Genomic DNA, 16,731 nt, shown 5'->3' with positions numbered 1-16,731 from the left:
ATAATTATATATTATGTCATTATTATATATAATAAAAGTAAATATATATATATATATATATATATATATATATATAAATATAAAAAGCAGCTAACTTTGTAAATCTACAAAATATTTTAAATTATTATAATATAATATAAATATTTATTATGTATAATATTTATAACTAATTTATCATTAAAAATGTGTATAATACATATTCATATTTTTTAAATATTTAATATATAATTATAGAAATACTAATTCTAAATGTTATTTGAAATGAAAAACATTGTCTGTAATTTATCTGTGCTGTATAAGTGAGATTTGTTTACCTGATATACTCCTCTTTATTGTCCTCTGTCACCTGAATGTTTCCTCCATCAGGTTTGAGTTCATGTGTGGTGACTTCTCCCAAAATCTCCTTGTCCACCGAGAAATACATCTCCAAGCCACATTCCTCTATATTATTATCCCTATGGAAAAACGTTTCATAGTTAGGACCAATAAGGATTCTTAATTTCCTAGTAATTCATATCCCTAATTATCAGACTTTTATTATCTCTGTAACTCATTCTCACTTGATCCAGATGAGCGAGTTGTAAAACTCCGGGTCGATGGACTCCAGGTCTTTCAGAGCCAGAGGTTTGTTCAGGATGCGCTTATAAAAAGGCAAAGAGAAGCCCGTGTCTATGAACTTCCCATGAAACAGAGCCTGTGTGAGAGAGAACAGAAAGAGCTCAATGCATTTCAAACCAAGATCCTTTAGCGTGTCTCCACTGTCCAGGTCTGTCGTACCATAGCGATGAACCGGCCAATGAACTTGAAGTATTTGAGGTGGTCAGGGTTGATGAAGGAGGCGGGGTTAATCTGCAGGCAGTAGTTGTCTTTGCCGGCGTACTCGAACAGACAGTACATGGGGTTCAAGACCTCGTGAGACAGCAGGAAGAACCATTCCCTATGACAGAAACACAACATTATTTTATACTGTGTGTGTGCGTGCATATAGCAACTAAACTCATCACTTCCTGTAAATGATGCAATATACCTGGCCACGCCTCCATAGTCAAGTCCCTCCTCCCCTGGGAAAATAACCCACAGTCTCCGTCTCAGATCTTGCGGATGGCAACTCATAATCTAAACAAATCAATTCACAAGCATTTCACTTCTGTCTGCATGCCACAACTACACAAATAAAGCAGAATTAACTTGTCAAATGTACCTGCTGAAACGAGTCCTCGAACAGTGTTTTGCGGCTGACGTGGATCTTAATGTGCTGAGGCATTGCTAGTTGCTTTGGAATTAAAAACGGATTTTATTACAAAATAAATCACACATGCAAAATCTTTTTTGTTTGCTTTGGTACTATTTTCATAAGCCTTTTACGTTACTCATCTCTAAGCACAGCTCAAATAAATGCATTTGTTTCTTCAAATGCTTAAGCATACTGTCAAAACAAAATCACTTTTATCGCACCTAAAAACCATTTTGCATAATTAATGTTGTGTCATTTATCATAAATGATTAATTATACTAACATTAATGATTGTATATTAATTATCAAACCATTGTTGTTAGAAGGAAATAATGCATTATTTATCGGCTTTAAGATATCGGCCAAAATTTCTTATCAGGCCGATACCGATAACAGAAAAAATAAACATTTATCGGCCGATACCGATATGGTGGCCGCTATATTGGTGCATCCCTAATCATCATGATTATTAATTATATATAATACATGAATTTAAAAAAATAAAAATTTTAAACATGAAAAAAAAAAGTTAATTAACAGCCGTTAAAATAACTAGATTTATTCTGTTCTGTTTTGCTGAATAAAACTTCAAACAATGAAGATTTAAACAATGACTCTGTAAAAATGTAATCATTTACAAGCGTAATGAAAGAACAACAGCCAGTTTTTTTAACAAAAGCTTGATTTTGAGTTTTGAAGATGAATGAAAATAGTGTCAAAGCAACTAAAAAGAACGCATTTTTAATTAATGCCACTTGTATGTGAGGTCCTACCTGACACCAGAAGCGGAAATAGTGCACTTTGGCTTTAAAGTCTCGTACGTATGTGATCTGAGGGCCGTTCTCACTGCAGGTTCAAAAAGACAGAAACAGACAACTGTAAAACATTAATACACAATATTATTTAAAACAAGCGCTGCAGTAAACTTATGTGAAGTATTTCTATTTCTGTTTACGTATGGCATTTTGAATGTATGCATCTGAGAATGTCACAAAAGACCTTCTTTTTATATATCAAGCTATTAAAAGGACTGACAGGGAGGATTTTCCTGTACGAGGATCGATGTATGTCGTTGTTCGCCTGTTGTGATCGACAAAATAGGGAATCCCGTCCACTGTGAACCTCATCTCCCAACCCTCCGGCAAAGGCTTCTCATTCAACAGCCTGACACACAAAAACAGCTCATTTCAACATAATATTGCATGACATTTCATTCTGTTAAATCTAACATGATTAAAAAATAATATTCATATAGTAAGGAGACAATTTAGGGTTATTATAGCGAACTAAAAGTATTAAAAGATATTTAGTTATTTAAAATGAAGCTGAAATAAAACAAAATATAAATATTAGATGAAAAACTGAACAAAAATGAGAAATGTTGCTTTGGCAATTAACTAAAAAATACTAAATGGAAATAAATGAAAACTTAAAAATATCCCGAACAAGTGCATAAAATTAAATTTTTTTAACTTAAATAAAAAAAATATATATATACACAACTAAAACAGAAATGAAAAAAAAAAAACCCTAACAAAAATGACAAAAGTAAAAAAGAAAAAAAAAGAAAATATTTAAAAAGCTGCATATAAAAAAAAAAAAGAAAAGTGTATAAATAATTAATACAATAACACTGGCAGTGGATAGTTTGTGATTGCATCGCACCCTTGTGTTCGAGGGTCTTCCCATTGTGTGGATCTCGTAGGATGGTGAACAAAATACATCCTCCTATTACTGTCTGTCCGTTTCTCTGTGGGCCAAACCAGCAGACACACACAGGTTCAAGAAAAGACCGCGTGAGCTGCTCTATTACGAGGGTATGCCGCATTAAATGAAAGAGCGGTGACTCACCCCATCCCGGCGGCAGAGGACCCAGAGGGTCAAACTCTTTATTAGCTGTGGCCGCGAGCTGTTCCTGCAGCTGAAGAGAAGAGCAAGGACAGCTCGGGTTATTTAAAAATCATTTAAAATCCCTTGAAAAGAGTCTGACTGGCTGACTGATCTTTCTCTTTTATGTAGGCCTGTCGCAATAATCAATATATCGACTTATTATGCAATATATGTACATGCCTAGTATATGCCTAGGCGATAAAACGGTATCGATATTTATCGGCGGTACACCTTCTTAGATAATGATATAACAAATGTTCGATATAGCGCACGATATAGGCACGTGCTCGGAGTGACGCAGACAGCACACACAAACACGAACACGTGCTGAATTGAGTGCTGTGCCTGCCTGTGATGAGGAGATTGTGAATAAAATCGAGTCGAATTAGTCGAAACATTTGCATTTGAATGTTAGGAGTGGGTCAGGGAGCGTCATCAGTGGCGCACGAGATGCGGTGCAACGCCCACGTGACGTGCCGCTGCTGTGTTATGCATTCAAAATATTAGAGAAATATAGAAGCTCAATGCGGAGAAGATCTTGATTAGGTTAAAAACGAAACCAAGCCATTCACACTGAACGCATATTCAGTGCATTTTCTAGACGGACAAATATGACTGCTGCTCTCACGTCTCACACAAGAGATGTAGCCATGCAAAGTTAAAACTTTGTTTTCACAAAGTTTTCACTGCGTCTCTTATGTTTTTAAAGGCAATCTGCATGATGGAACGATTCGGCTCTTTGTATTAAGCAATGCATAAATACATGATGCTGTTTTGTTCATAATTGTTTAAGCAATTTACGTTAATTTAGACGTAATGCACGTTTTTCTTTTTATAGACAGTTATTTCACTTGCGTTGGCAATTTAAATGTGCTGCATTATTTTGCTCATGGCGCCCTCCTGTGGCCTCGGGAGACAAGCCAAAAGTTTCCTTCAGACCTATTTAATCTGCATATAAAACATTAGAAATTAGATATTCGTTTAATTTTTATTTTGTGTTTGACTGTTAAAACAAAAAATATTAGTTGTTTGTCTCAATAAACTGGGTTAATTTAAAAATACAGTGGTTAAATTTAAATGTTTTTTTCTATTTCTCTTTGTTTTAAAAAAGGTTATAAAAAATTTAATTAATTATCGATACCGAACGATATGAAACATTATATAATTTTTTAGCTATATCGCCCAGCCCTAACATGACCTCAATAATGTTTGGTGACGCAATATATCCCCCATTATATTTTCTTAAAAATTAAAGTCACCGTGTTTTTTACATTCCACTTGCGCCTGTGTCTTTTGCAGCTTCTCGTACATAACGTGGTGTAGTCACGAGGTGCTAGTTCAAATTTAAAAAATGCTTCTACAAACAAAGTTTCATCTGCAGATATGGCCTTGTTTAGGGATCTGTGTCTTTGTGCATACGGACATCTGACTGCGTAGTGTGTTTTTCAGCAATAGTGTTTACAGAGAAAAGGTCAGGGAAAAATCTCTTGTTATCGTGACAGGCCTGATGAATTCACTCACTCCGTAGATGAATCTCTGGTTGAAGCGCTGCATGGCTCCCTGCAGCTGACTGCGCTGGTTCTGCCACTCCTCGTAGTTCCGGACCGACTCGACTGTGGGTCTCTGCCATGTGGTGGTTCTGTTTATATGATCCACGTAGTACACACGGCCCATCGGGTCCAAGCGACGCTCCCAGCTACCACAAAACACACACAAGATTCTCCAAACAACTGCTCATCAAGGACACATTCTGACCTTGGGTTTTATTCACCCGCAATTTTTACATTTACAATACCTTTTTAAATAACAATAATAATAACCATCATCATCATCATAATAATAACACTTATTATTGTAATTATTAGTAGTAGTAGTATTTAAAAATGAACAATCTTTATTGAAGATAATTGATGACAACAACAACAATAACAATTATGATTATTATAAACATTTCAGTATAATTATAACTGTTCAGCATTTATTTTTCATACCAATTTTAACTAAAAGGTCAGTGGTCACATGTCGGAGAATAAAAAAAAAACACTTAATAATAATAATACTAATGTGTCATTATATAAAAATGTGTCATTGTTATTCTTATTAATATTATTATTTCATATTAATTCAAAATTAACAATGATCATTTTTGATGATGATTGCTGATAGCAAAACAACAACAACAATAATTGTTATCATTATTATTATTTTAAACAAATAATTATTTTATTGTTACTTTCATACATAAAATTCAGCTAAAAGGTCACAGGTCAGAAAACATAAACCTTAAAAAAAAAAAAAGAATAAAAACAAAAACATGGCATTTAAAAATAAGCATCAGTAAAAGTACAAAAACTAAACAGGCTTTAAATATATGAATCAAAAGTCCTCTTAATAAATGCTATATCAACAGACGCTGTTTTAAAACGAATGGCTGGGAGCTTGTTTAACGTCAGTAGGTAAAGTGACAAAGCAGTGAGCGTTTCCTGACATCTTATGTTTTACATAAGAGCATTTATTCAGGTAATTTAATTAGTACATACTTTTCACTCTTTGTATTCAATACACAATTAAAACATATATAAGCAGCAAACTGATGAATCTGTAAAACTATAAGGTGATCTCTAAAGAAGACCCATGGTTACCCTGCTGGTAGTGGTTCTGGTCTTTCCCATGTGGTTCTTTTCTCAATGTGATCCACGTAGTAAACGTGGCCGTTCTGATCCACTCTCTGCTCCCAGCTACACATATTAACCAAGAAACAAAAAGAAAAGATATCAGACTAAATCCATACAGGCTTGCTATTAAATAGTGTTGTCATTTTCACTCAATCATCCTGACATTTAGCAGCATCAAGATGTTTTTGATTGCATTGATTGTATGACGTACCCAGGAGGAAGAGGGCCGTTACTGATCAGTGAAGCTCTGGGTGGCGTTGGACTGGCCCTCGGGGCCTGGTTTGACCCTGAACCTGGCCCCTGACTCTCTGTTTCTCCGTTCACACACACCCGTGGAGATGTTTCTGCGCTGCTGCCGTGAGTGGGAGTCGAGCCAGCAGAGGACGCTAAAAAAAAATGCAGGCAACTTTGCCTTAAAGGCTGCATTTACACTGGCACAAAATGCCTTGCCTTGCAATATCTGACACAGATCGGAATTGGTTGCACGTGTAAACACAAAAATCAACACGAGATTCGATTTTTTTGCATCGGATCTGGGCCACTTTTAAATGTGGATTTCAATATCCGATATCTGGACATCCGAACTACGTGTAAACATACATATCCAATTCCCTGCAGAACCCCCAATGCGAGGGCGGCACGTTTGCCCATAAAGATAGCGTTTTAATGCCGGCTTGCTGTATGCGCTCATATTGAGAAGGAAGTATTAATATTACTAATATTACTAATACCAAATATTACTAATGCACACTTATTAAAGCAATTAAATAACATGACTATCTGTGAAAAAGTGCACAATGTTTATAAGCCAAATATAATTAAGTTGCTTAAACAGTTATAAACAAAACAGCATCATGTATGCATAGTTTAATAAAAAGGGACAAAAGCCTATCACAGAGTACTTTTTTCATTTAAAAGCATGAGATGCAGTGGGATGAGAAAAAAATCCCGCCATGAAGTCTAAGGACATGCTTTTTTAAAAGTTGAACTTACTTTAATTTGACATTTTACATGCTTTCTAAACATACGGCTCTCTTGTGCGAGACACGAGTGCAACGCTGATAGATGTCCCTCTAGAAAATGTGCAAAATATGCGTTCTGTGTGAACGGCTTGGTTTCGCTTTTGACGTAAACAACATCTTCTCCGCAATGATGTTCTCTTTTTCCACAGTATTTTGAATGAACAACACAGCATCGCCGCATCTAGTGGGTTCAACTGGATAGGCTGACAAAAACATTAAAAAGCAATGACATATACATCGTCATCGCATTTCATGCGCCACTGATAAGGCTGTTTGACACGCACCTAACATTTGAATGCAACGTTTTTGCATTCGAATGTGGATTTTTATATATATTTTTTAATTCTATGAATATTGGAAATTAAAATTTTTATTTGCAGCCCTACTGTAAACTAGGGGTGGGAATCGCAGGGTACCTCACGATACTAATTACGATACAACACAAAAGTTGATCAACACGGAGCAGTGGGCAGCCATTTTTTTGCTGCGGGGCCCGGGGTTTGGTGCCTTGCTCAAGGGCACCTCAGTCGTGGTATTGAAGGTGGGAAAGAGTGCTGTACATTCACTCCCCCCACCTACAATCCTTGCCGGTACGAGACTCGAACCCACAACCTTTGGGTTATGAGTCCGACTCTCTAACCATTAGGCCACGACTTCCCGACTTCTGTGCCGCATTACGGCTCTGACGAGGTTGTTTCATCGTCCATGCCCTACTGTAAACTAGGGGTGGGAATCGCAGGGTACCTCACGATACGAATTACGATACATGGCTCACGATACGATAATATCATGATACAGTGATTCTGCGATAATCAATATATTGCTAGACAATTCTATAATGATACATCACTATAACTATGAAAACAAAATGCCTGTGAAAAGGTTAAGTGCAAGTTTTCTCTCTTTATTCAAGTCCAAACTGTTAGAAAACAACACAAAAGTTCTGTAGATCAAATGTAACATGCTAAGGAAATTAATCATTTTATTCTTGGACTTATTAAAAGCTTACACTTTTCTGTAAACCAACACATTTAACTGCTTATCAACTTTATATATAGCCTATATATAAACCTTGTACATTTCAAAATTTACCTGGAGTGCTTTCTCAACCTTTCCTCTCCGCTCATCATAAAAACGGAGCCCCACACACGACATGCAGGGGGGAAAAAAGCCATTCACATCGCGTCTTTTGCGCGCTCGGGTTCGTTATTTCAAATGTAGACACGCGGCAAGCAAACACACTACACACTTCTGAAAGTGAAAGTGACGTGACATGTGGCCAAGTATGGTGACCCATACTCGGAATTAGTGCTCTGCATTTACCCATCCAAAGTGCACACACACAGCAGTGAACACACACAAACCGTGAACACACACACGGAGCAGTGGGCAGCCATTTTTTTGCTGCGGGGCCCGGGGTTTGGGGGCTTTGGTGCCTTGCTCAAGGGCACCTCAGTCGTGGTATTGAAGGTGGGAAAGAGTGCTGTACATTCACTCCCCCCACCTACAATCCTTGCCGGTACGAGACTCGAACCCACAACCTTTGGGTTATGAGTCCGACTCTCTAACCATTAGGCCACGACTTCCCGACTTCTGTGCCGCATTACGGCTCTGACGAGGTTGTTTCATCGTCCATGCCATAGGTGCAGATTTATATTTCTGCCGTTCGGTGCCCACTGCCAACGTAACGCGCACTTGCAATACCTGGGAGAGAGGGAGAGCATCCAGTATTGTTGACATAAAACTGGACGACCGGGGACACTCTCTCTCACTCAAATAGTGAGGGAAATCCACCTGCGATCCGAGCGGAGAGGTTAGGCTACTCACAGACTCGATATGCGCTCTGCAATAATAACGTGATCGATGCCTACAGTCCACGCTGATAGCTGTTCCGGGGCAGTTTTTTTAGTTCTCATCTCCATAAACATATATATAGCAGTAGAGCTAATACAGTGGCTGGAAATCCTTTATCCTTCGGTTCCTCGTGCTTCCCCATCTTCATAGAGAGCACGGTTCATGGTTGCTCAGAGCGCTTAGGAAAGGAGGTGGAAATGGCGCGGCCGCAATTTCCATGCATTTTTTAGATGCTGGGAGCAGGGAAATGTATATAGTGTGCCTTATTGTAGTAATATATTGTAGTAAAATATCGATATTTGGTGCCAGATATCGATTCTCGTATCGCATGGAGAAGTAAACCCCTACTGTAAACAGGCGGACCAAATAATTGGATATGGTCAAAAGATCAGATCTGTGCGTTAAGACTTGCAGTGTAAATGCAGCCAAAGAAGCCTTAAATCCAAACTCAAATGCTATGAAAATGCAGGATGAGAGTCCTCTGGTAATGTTCCTACCTGTGGAGGACATAGGTTTATGCGGTGAGGCGGGTGGCGGCCGCTGGGGTCGAGGTGGCCTCAGAGCCCCTGCGGATGGAGAGACAGACCCCGTATTTTCCACTGCATGAGCGTTGGGCAGCGGCGCTTCATCAGCGATGTCACTGGATGGGGAAGAATCTCGACTAGACCAACAGCAAACAGACACAAACGTCCAGGTGACTGGTGATTTTCAACTTAGACAATAGCTAAAAATATACAGATTTTTTAACATCAAGAAAATGTATGTTTTCTGTGCATGATGACATATAAGCTTTATATTCCATAATTGAACTGCTAACATTCAAAAATCTGGCCATAATTTGTATGCATCCGATTAAAATTAAGTAAATTTAAATAAGAATGAATTATAGCTAAATAAATAATTTTACAAAAACATTCCTGCTATTTGTGCATGACAATGCATTTTTATATTCCATAATTCAGCTATTAATATTCAGTAATCTGGCCATCATTTTTTCTACCTTTTATTTTGAAACTGCATTAAACTGAAATGAAAAAAAAAATTTAAGATACAAAAAAAAAAAAAAGTTTTTAAAAAATATGTAATTTTTAACATCTACAACATTGCTGTTTTATGTGCATGACATGGAAGTTTTATATTCCACAATTAATCTGCTAACATTCAATAATCTGGCCATAATTTGTAATGCGTTTTATTACAACTGAATTAAACTGAAATAAAATAAATTAGTTAAACAGAAATTCAAATGCTAACAACTAATATTCAATAACAGCAGCTGACATAAAATTACCGAAATTAAAACTTAAATAAAAATAAATTCAATCTAAATAGAAATATTTAAAAAAATAAAAAATCTACAACATTCTTGTTTTATGTCTCCACAATTCAACTGCTAACATTTAATAATCTGGCCATAACTTTTATGCATCGTCTTTTTAAATAAAAATAATGAGAATATATAAGAGCAGATAAAATAAAAAGGAATGTTTTTTAGCTTTTATGTATCAATAAACTATGCATTATGATCTATAAAACGTCAGAGTAGGCAGTCAACATATTTCCCTGGAGAACTAATTTCACTAAGAACACAAACAAAAGTAAAGAAGAAAGATTCAAGCTCTTTCTACACATATTATGGTAATATTCCCTCAGAAATAGCATAGCAATTTTTATTTTACCTTCCTGCTACATCCCCGTTCAGTTTGGATTCTCCATTTACAACAGCATCTGTGACTGAAGAGAAACAATACACAATGTCACGTGTGGGAAATATTTATTTTAAACAGCAAAGAATCTAAATCTATTAACTGCCGTTGAAAACAAGCCGAGTGTGTTTTGTAGGGATAAAGAAGGTCTCAACTGTGCTTTTGTTCCTCAGAAGCAAATGTCTCGGGATCCACCTGCAGTCCATCGAGACACACGGAGAGATCTCCAACCATCTCCGCACGCTCTCGGTCTGAACTCAACTGCAGCGTCTGCACCACCTCACTGACTGAGACACACACACAATCTTTACAATAACACTACTTACAGAACTGAAAGATGAATCTTAACAGCCTGTAAAAGCAGCATCCTGAGAATTTCCATGACATTTCCCGGATATATTGAATAAAAATGTTTAAACCATCTTGTTTCAAAACATTTCATGAACGACTCATTCTGAGTTATGAATAGATTTAAAAGATTCATTGAAAAGAACCAACTCGCAAGAATGATTTGCTCACATATCAGGCATCACTGCAGTTTGCAAGCATGTTTTACCACAAGAATAGCCATAGAAAGCTGATTAAATAAATGTAAGCTTTTAAAGCATATTCATAGAAGCGGAGCTGGAAAGCTAAATTGGCTTCACGAGGTAAACAAGCTCACAGTGACACTTAAGATTGCATTCACTCAATCTGCAGTTCTATAATTCACATTAGCTGTGAGTGTATCTGTAAAGTATCTGAAAAGACTCTCTTTGGTGCTACGAGTCCGTTCGCCTGCCTTTCTCCATTACAAAGAGGCAATAAAACCCAAAACGCTCTTAACACACACTACAGAGGCCTGACTCTGAATGAGATTCACACAAGTGGAGAATATGGAAACTCACTCTTCATATTGTTGGCTTTTAAGGTCTCGCTGACCTCCAGAGCGGCCATGCCCAGCAAAATGTCCGATTTAAGTGTCTGATGACTCCAAACCCGGAAAATTAACTTGCTGAAAGGGGTGACGATCCTATAAGCAATATGATCAACAGAGCAGCGTTGTTACAGCTACATGAAAATAAAACGATTAAAATGACAATTTTACATAATTAAACTGAAGCTGAAATAAAATATAATTTTTTTTTAAATTAAATAAAATTAGAAATATTGCCTTACATTTAAGTTGAGCAAAATGTCCGATTTAAGTGTCTGATGACTCCAAACCCGGAAAATTAACTTGCTGAAAGGGGTGACGATCCTATAAGCAATATGATCAACAGAGCAGCGTTGTTACAGCTACACGAAAATAAAACTATTAAAATGACAATTTTACATAATTAAACTGAAGCTGAAATAAAATATAATTTTTTAAAAAATTAAATAAAATTTGAAATATTGCCTTACATTTAAGTTGAAATTAGTGGTCGACCGATATATCGCCAAGGCCGATATATCGGCCGATATTTGGCATTTTTCAAATATCGGCATCGGCCGATAAGTTTTTCTGCCTGGCCGATGTGTTCGAGGCGGGACTTTTATTTTGACGGCACTGAGAACGGCAGCGCCAGAGCACACAGTGCTCACATTCTCCCTCTTCATTGCTTTCTGATCAACTTTAAACTCGTTATTTCAAACTATGCTGATTTATGCATTTGTCATATTCATGTCGTTTTTACTGCGTGCTGCATGTAAAATGAGTGTTACCTTGGCTTTAGTTGAAAAAATATGATTCCCAAAGCACACAAACTTCCCAGATTACCGCGTTCCCTGTTGGTTACAGTGTTTACTTTCTTTTTGTTTATATATTTTAAAATATTTCTTTATTTGTGAAAAATACTGTAATAGAATTATAGAAATAGGAAGTTGTCATCTAAAGTATAAGTATGTTTATAAGCAAATTTATTTTTAATATAATTCATTTTCAAATGATTTCAAGTTTCTTAAACATTAATTAAAATAAATAAAAATTATAATGAAAATAAAAAAAAAAATTTTATGGCTTAATATCGGCCACCCTGCTCTCTAAGATATCGGCATTGGCTGTCAAAAAACCATTATCGGTCGACCACTAGTTGAAATACTAAAATTATTAAAACTAAAATAAATATAAATTAAAAATAATTATTATAAAAACACAAGAAAACCATTTAAATAAAACCTAAATATTAGGGATGCTCCGATCGATCGACCAGAGATCGGTATTGGCCGATAATCACATTTTATGACTCGATCGGGACTCACTACACTTGGCCGATCTCACGAACCGATCGCAATTTGATGACGTCAACGTGTGACGACGTACATGATGCATGGGGACATAAATGATTTGGCGCCACACCGGTGGAAATGCTATGACCTTTCGAGAAACAATTAAAAATTTGCTATTTGTCGTGTATGTTTTGCATGATTAAATGGTTAAATTTTAACAGCAGATTCCGTGACGTTAGAGCTGATCTGCGCCTCACTGCACGCATCTGCGGTGCGTTACGGCTCCACGGGAACCGGAGCTGATCGCAGCCGCTCTAATGCTTGTGTATACCGTCCAACCGTGGCACGTTTCTGAAGCGGCTCTTAAAATAGTCTTTTGAGAGTTATCACAGCGTGGAGGACGGAATAAATCCTTGTCGGAGCCGTAAGGGATAACGGTAACATAACACGCTGATCGTGGGCTGTTTTTAAATGAACATTTATTTATAAAACAAAATATCTTCTTTGGCCATACATTAGCCTACTCAATAGCATTAACACAGGCTTTACTCCTTTCAAACTTTACATGGAATGTCACCGTTTCGGTCACTGCAACTTCCCGATCAGGCGAACACACACACACACACACACACACACACAGACACACGAAATCGTCTGCCTCATGAAAAAAATGTATTTAAAAAAAAATGTAATTAATATTTGCATAATTTTTTGATTTATTTTATCCACCCGCAAATAATCAGAATGCATTTTTTATTACTCGACCCGCGGATTATCCCCGGCACCCATAGATATAGGAAAAGCAAAATATGTTTGCTGCATAAATCAGACGGACTTACTGAAAATGCAAATTCATTCTCTGCCAGCAGGAGGTGCTTTAAAGCAGGAGAAACAGAGGTTTCCCCGGTAACAGCTGTACTCAAAGCAGGCATTTATCAGGCATATAACATGCAAGATTAAATGAAAATTGCATCGAAAATTTTCTAAAGATAGTCTTCCTTCAGAAATACAGTGATATAAAAACACCAGCGCCTCGTTTTGATTTTTAAACGTGTAGCCTAACGTGCTCATGTTTATTCAAGAAGCCTTTTGGAAAATCGGTCAGTTTTGATATTGTGGCAAGCGCCACAAATAAATAAATGTATGGGAAACACATCCCACAGCACAACCACCTGAGCCCAACTTCAGTCTACTTATCACCTTAACTTTAACTGCGTTTGTAGCTGGAGCCAGACTGATAAACAAACACAGACCGGAAGTTAACTTCGGGCCAGGCGCATTGCGCCCGATCAAACCGTCTATATAAAGCTTGAAGTATCAGAATCGGCATTGGTCGATCACCATGACAAGAAATCGGTACTCAGTATTGGCTGCAAAATTCCTGATCGGAGCATCCCAAATAAATATCAATTAAAAAATCTGAAATATTGCTTTAAATTTAAGTTGAATACTAAAATTACTAAAACTGAAATAAAAGTTTAAAATAAATATTTAAAAAATCTTATAAATGACAAAATACAAAACAAAGTTATCAAAACTTATTAAAACTTAACATGAAATATCAAAACATAATCTCATTCAAAGTATTAATAAATACTATAAAAGTAAATGAATAACGGCAAAAAAATCATTACATTTTAATATAGTATTTATCAGAATAACATTAATTTCTAGTCTAGAGAGAGAGAATATAATTATAACAAATATTGATCCTGGATCTGTTCTGTAACTTATTTCAGTACGTGTTTCATTCTTACACAGTGAGAGACTGTTTCCATTTGGGACTGTGAGTGTTGGTGCATTTCTCCGTCTTCTTCGACTGGCCGTCCACACACACCTCAACATAAGGACTGGGCCCAAACCAATTCTTCTTATTGTCCCGCAGCTTAGCGGACAGAACTGATAAAAGACGACAACTATAATCACAGATCTATTAAAAGTATTAATCTGTTGACATGACAACAAAATCTTGGGGCTACATTGCAACGAGTGCAAACAAAAATAGTCAACACATGCAAAAACATAAAATAGAGATTATCAGCTCACCTGTTATCTGAAGTTGGGCCTTCATTGTGCAGCCATTAAAACAGTTGTGGATCAAATCTAAAACACACAAATAAGCATATAGATCAATATTAATTCTGTTAAATCTCATCATCACAAAAACTCATGAGCTGAGATAGAAGTAAATAGTGGAAAAAGGTGGAACATTCACGAGCAAAAAAGGATATAATGTCATGTTAACTAAGCCAACAAAACCCACTGTCTTACATGCTTTTACTGGCTGATCTGTCACCAAATGCAATGCATATCGACACATCTGATCCCAGATCAGTGCTGGTGTGAGAAGCACATCCTCATTCCGTCTGTAACAGCTAATCTCACAACAGAAGTCTCGAGTAATCCTTGGTAGATTACAGATGATGTAATTCTAAGAGACTTCCAGGGCTCTCAGTCACTACAGGAATCAGTCTGTCTACTGAGAGAAAGTGCTGATAAACACACACACAGAGCCCAATGGCATTCCACTGATGAACCAAAGAGAACAAACAGAGCTTATAATCAATTATGATTGGGACAGACTGTAAATGTCAACAAGAAATGCTGGTTGTAAATCATTTTACTTCTTCAAGTCAGGCATTTCATCAACAAACAATAGGATTTGTACTTGCTCTGCTGATATTTTCCATAACTACAAATATACTATATGTGACCTATATGTGACCTTTGCTGGCAAAATGAGAAAAACCTTCAAAATGATGCATGATTTGTTGGAATCAACCAAACAATTACGTTGTTACACCCGTTTGAAGTCGATTCAGCAAAGTAAATAAAAAAATAAAAAATTGAGTTAAAGTTTTCTGAAGGTTCCAAAGTAAAATCACCGAGCAACGTTGCATCTTTTCCTCCACTTCTTTTCTTATTAATAATTACTATATTAATAATCACAATAAATATAGCTATTTCCCCCCCTTTTTTATTAAAAATTAGAACAACGATGCAAATAAACAGTAGAACAAATATAATATTAGAAAGAAACAAATTAAATAATGCATTGCTTTTTTCATCTTACATCTAAACAGAAGCATTCAAATAAGAAAAACAAATAGTAATCAAATGTGAAAATCACTGTAGTGTATTCCTTACAAATAAACTGATTATTAAAACTATACAAAAGCAGTTAGAACGTGCTTTTTAAGGTGATGCACTAAAACTGAAAGAAAAATGTATATAAACTATATAAATAAATCACAAAAACATGACGAAATTACTAATATTTAAACTAAAATTAAAATGAAAAGGGACAATAAATTAAATAAAAACTGATTAAACATTTTTACAAAAACTATAATAATATCTCAGTGATACGAAAATAAATTCTTCTCACAATTTCAACAAAACTTCACCTTAGTGCCCTATTTGTTCTTTCCCACAAAGAGAGTTGGGTACTCCAATAAGAACGTAAAAGCACTATAACAGTCATCAATACTGTACAACTTGAAGACTACATTCAATTCTCATTCAGAATGACTTGAAAATAAGTCAGTTTGTTGTGAGAAATATTCTGTTAAAAGGTCTAAACTCTTTCAAGATGCCTGATTAACATCCATCCATCAGCTCCCTGGAGACACCAGCAGCAGAGCTTCAGGGTTTATCAATAAACCATCTTTAGTTTTTTCTGGCTTAAAGGGATAGTTCACCCAAAAATGTAAAATTTGATGTTTATCTGCTTAGCCCCAGGGCATCCAAGATGTAGGTGACTTTGTGTCTTCAGTAGAACACATTTGATGATTTTTAACTTTAACCGTTGCAGTCTGTCAGTTGTATAATGCATGGCAATGGTAACAAAATCTATGAGAGTAAAAAAAACATGCACAGACAAATCCAAATTAAACCCTGCGGCTCGTGACGACACATTGATGTCCTAAGACACGAAACGATCAGTTTGTGCCAGAAACCAAACAGTATTTATATCATATTTTACCTCTAATACAGCACTATGTCCAACTGCTTTGGGCGCGCGCACCGGAGGTGTGTACGCAGCTACGCGCTCTGGCATAGTTTACGTTAATGGGTGTGTCGATATCCAGCCGAAGAGCAATCAACCATAACCTTAGGCGAGCAGGCTTTTTTGTTTTTTTACTCTCATAGATGTTGTT

At 36.4% G+C, this 16,731-nt stretch overlaps 1 protein-coding gene across 1 annotated transcript in view; it reads right to left on the bottom strand.

The window, feature by feature from the left end:
- Nucleotides 1-15,022, bottom strand: part of LOC107553903 (E3 ubiquitin-protein ligase Itchy-like) — a 17,821-nt gene extending 2,799 nt beyond the window's left edge. The window contains exons 1-20 of the mRNA XM_016236252.1: nucleotides 14,843-15,022; nucleotides 14,618-14,674; nucleotides 14,329-14,470; nucleotides 11,558-11,621; nucleotides 11,269-11,329; nucleotides 10,537-10,668; nucleotides 10,355-10,409; nucleotides 9,173-9,336; nucleotides 6,011-6,185; nucleotides 5,767-5,862; nucleotides 4,646-4,820; nucleotides 3,086-3,155; nucleotides 2,900-2,984; nucleotides 2,270-2,398; nucleotides 2,008-2,080; nucleotides 1,202-1,273; nucleotides 1,028-1,116; nucleotides 778-937; nucleotides 561-694; nucleotides 315-455 (exon numbers count right to left, since the gene is read on the bottom strand). Coding sequence (XP_016091738.1) covers nucleotides 315-455; nucleotides 561-694; nucleotides 778-937; nucleotides 1,028-1,116; nucleotides 1,202-1,273; nucleotides 2,008-2,080; nucleotides 2,270-2,398; nucleotides 2,900-2,984; nucleotides 3,086-3,155; nucleotides 4,646-4,820; nucleotides 5,767-5,862; nucleotides 6,011-6,185; nucleotides 9,173-9,336; nucleotides 10,355-10,409; nucleotides 10,537-10,668; nucleotides 11,269-11,329; nucleotides 11,558-11,621; nucleotides 14,329-14,470; nucleotides 14,618-14,674; nucleotides 14,843-14,891 — 2,123 coding nt within the window. The 5' untranslated portion in view covers nucleotides 14,892-15,022. The remainder of the gene's footprint in view (nucleotides 1-314; nucleotides 456-560; nucleotides 695-777; nucleotides 938-1,027; nucleotides 1,117-1,201; nucleotides 1,274-2,007; nucleotides 2,081-2,269; nucleotides 2,399-2,899; nucleotides 2,985-3,085; nucleotides 3,156-4,645; nucleotides 4,821-5,766; nucleotides 5,863-6,010; nucleotides 6,186-9,172; nucleotides 9,337-10,354; nucleotides 10,410-10,536; nucleotides 10,669-11,268; nucleotides 11,330-11,557; nucleotides 11,622-14,328; nucleotides 14,471-14,617; nucleotides 14,675-14,842) is intronic.
- Nucleotides 15,023-16,731: the final 1,709 nt, after the last annotated feature.

Source organism: Sinocyclocheilus grahami, unplaced genomic scaffold, assembly GCF_001515645.1.
Source record: "Sinocyclocheilus grahami isolate Dianchi unplaced genomic scaffold, SAMN03320097.WGS_v1.1 scaffold485.1, whole genome shotgun sequence".
In the NCBI taxonomy this organism is placed as follows: Eukaryota; Metazoa; Chordata; class Actinopteri; order Cypriniformes; family Cyprinidae; genus Sinocyclocheilus; species Sinocyclocheilus grahami.
This window is presented reverse-complemented; position numbering and strand designations above follow the sequence as displayed.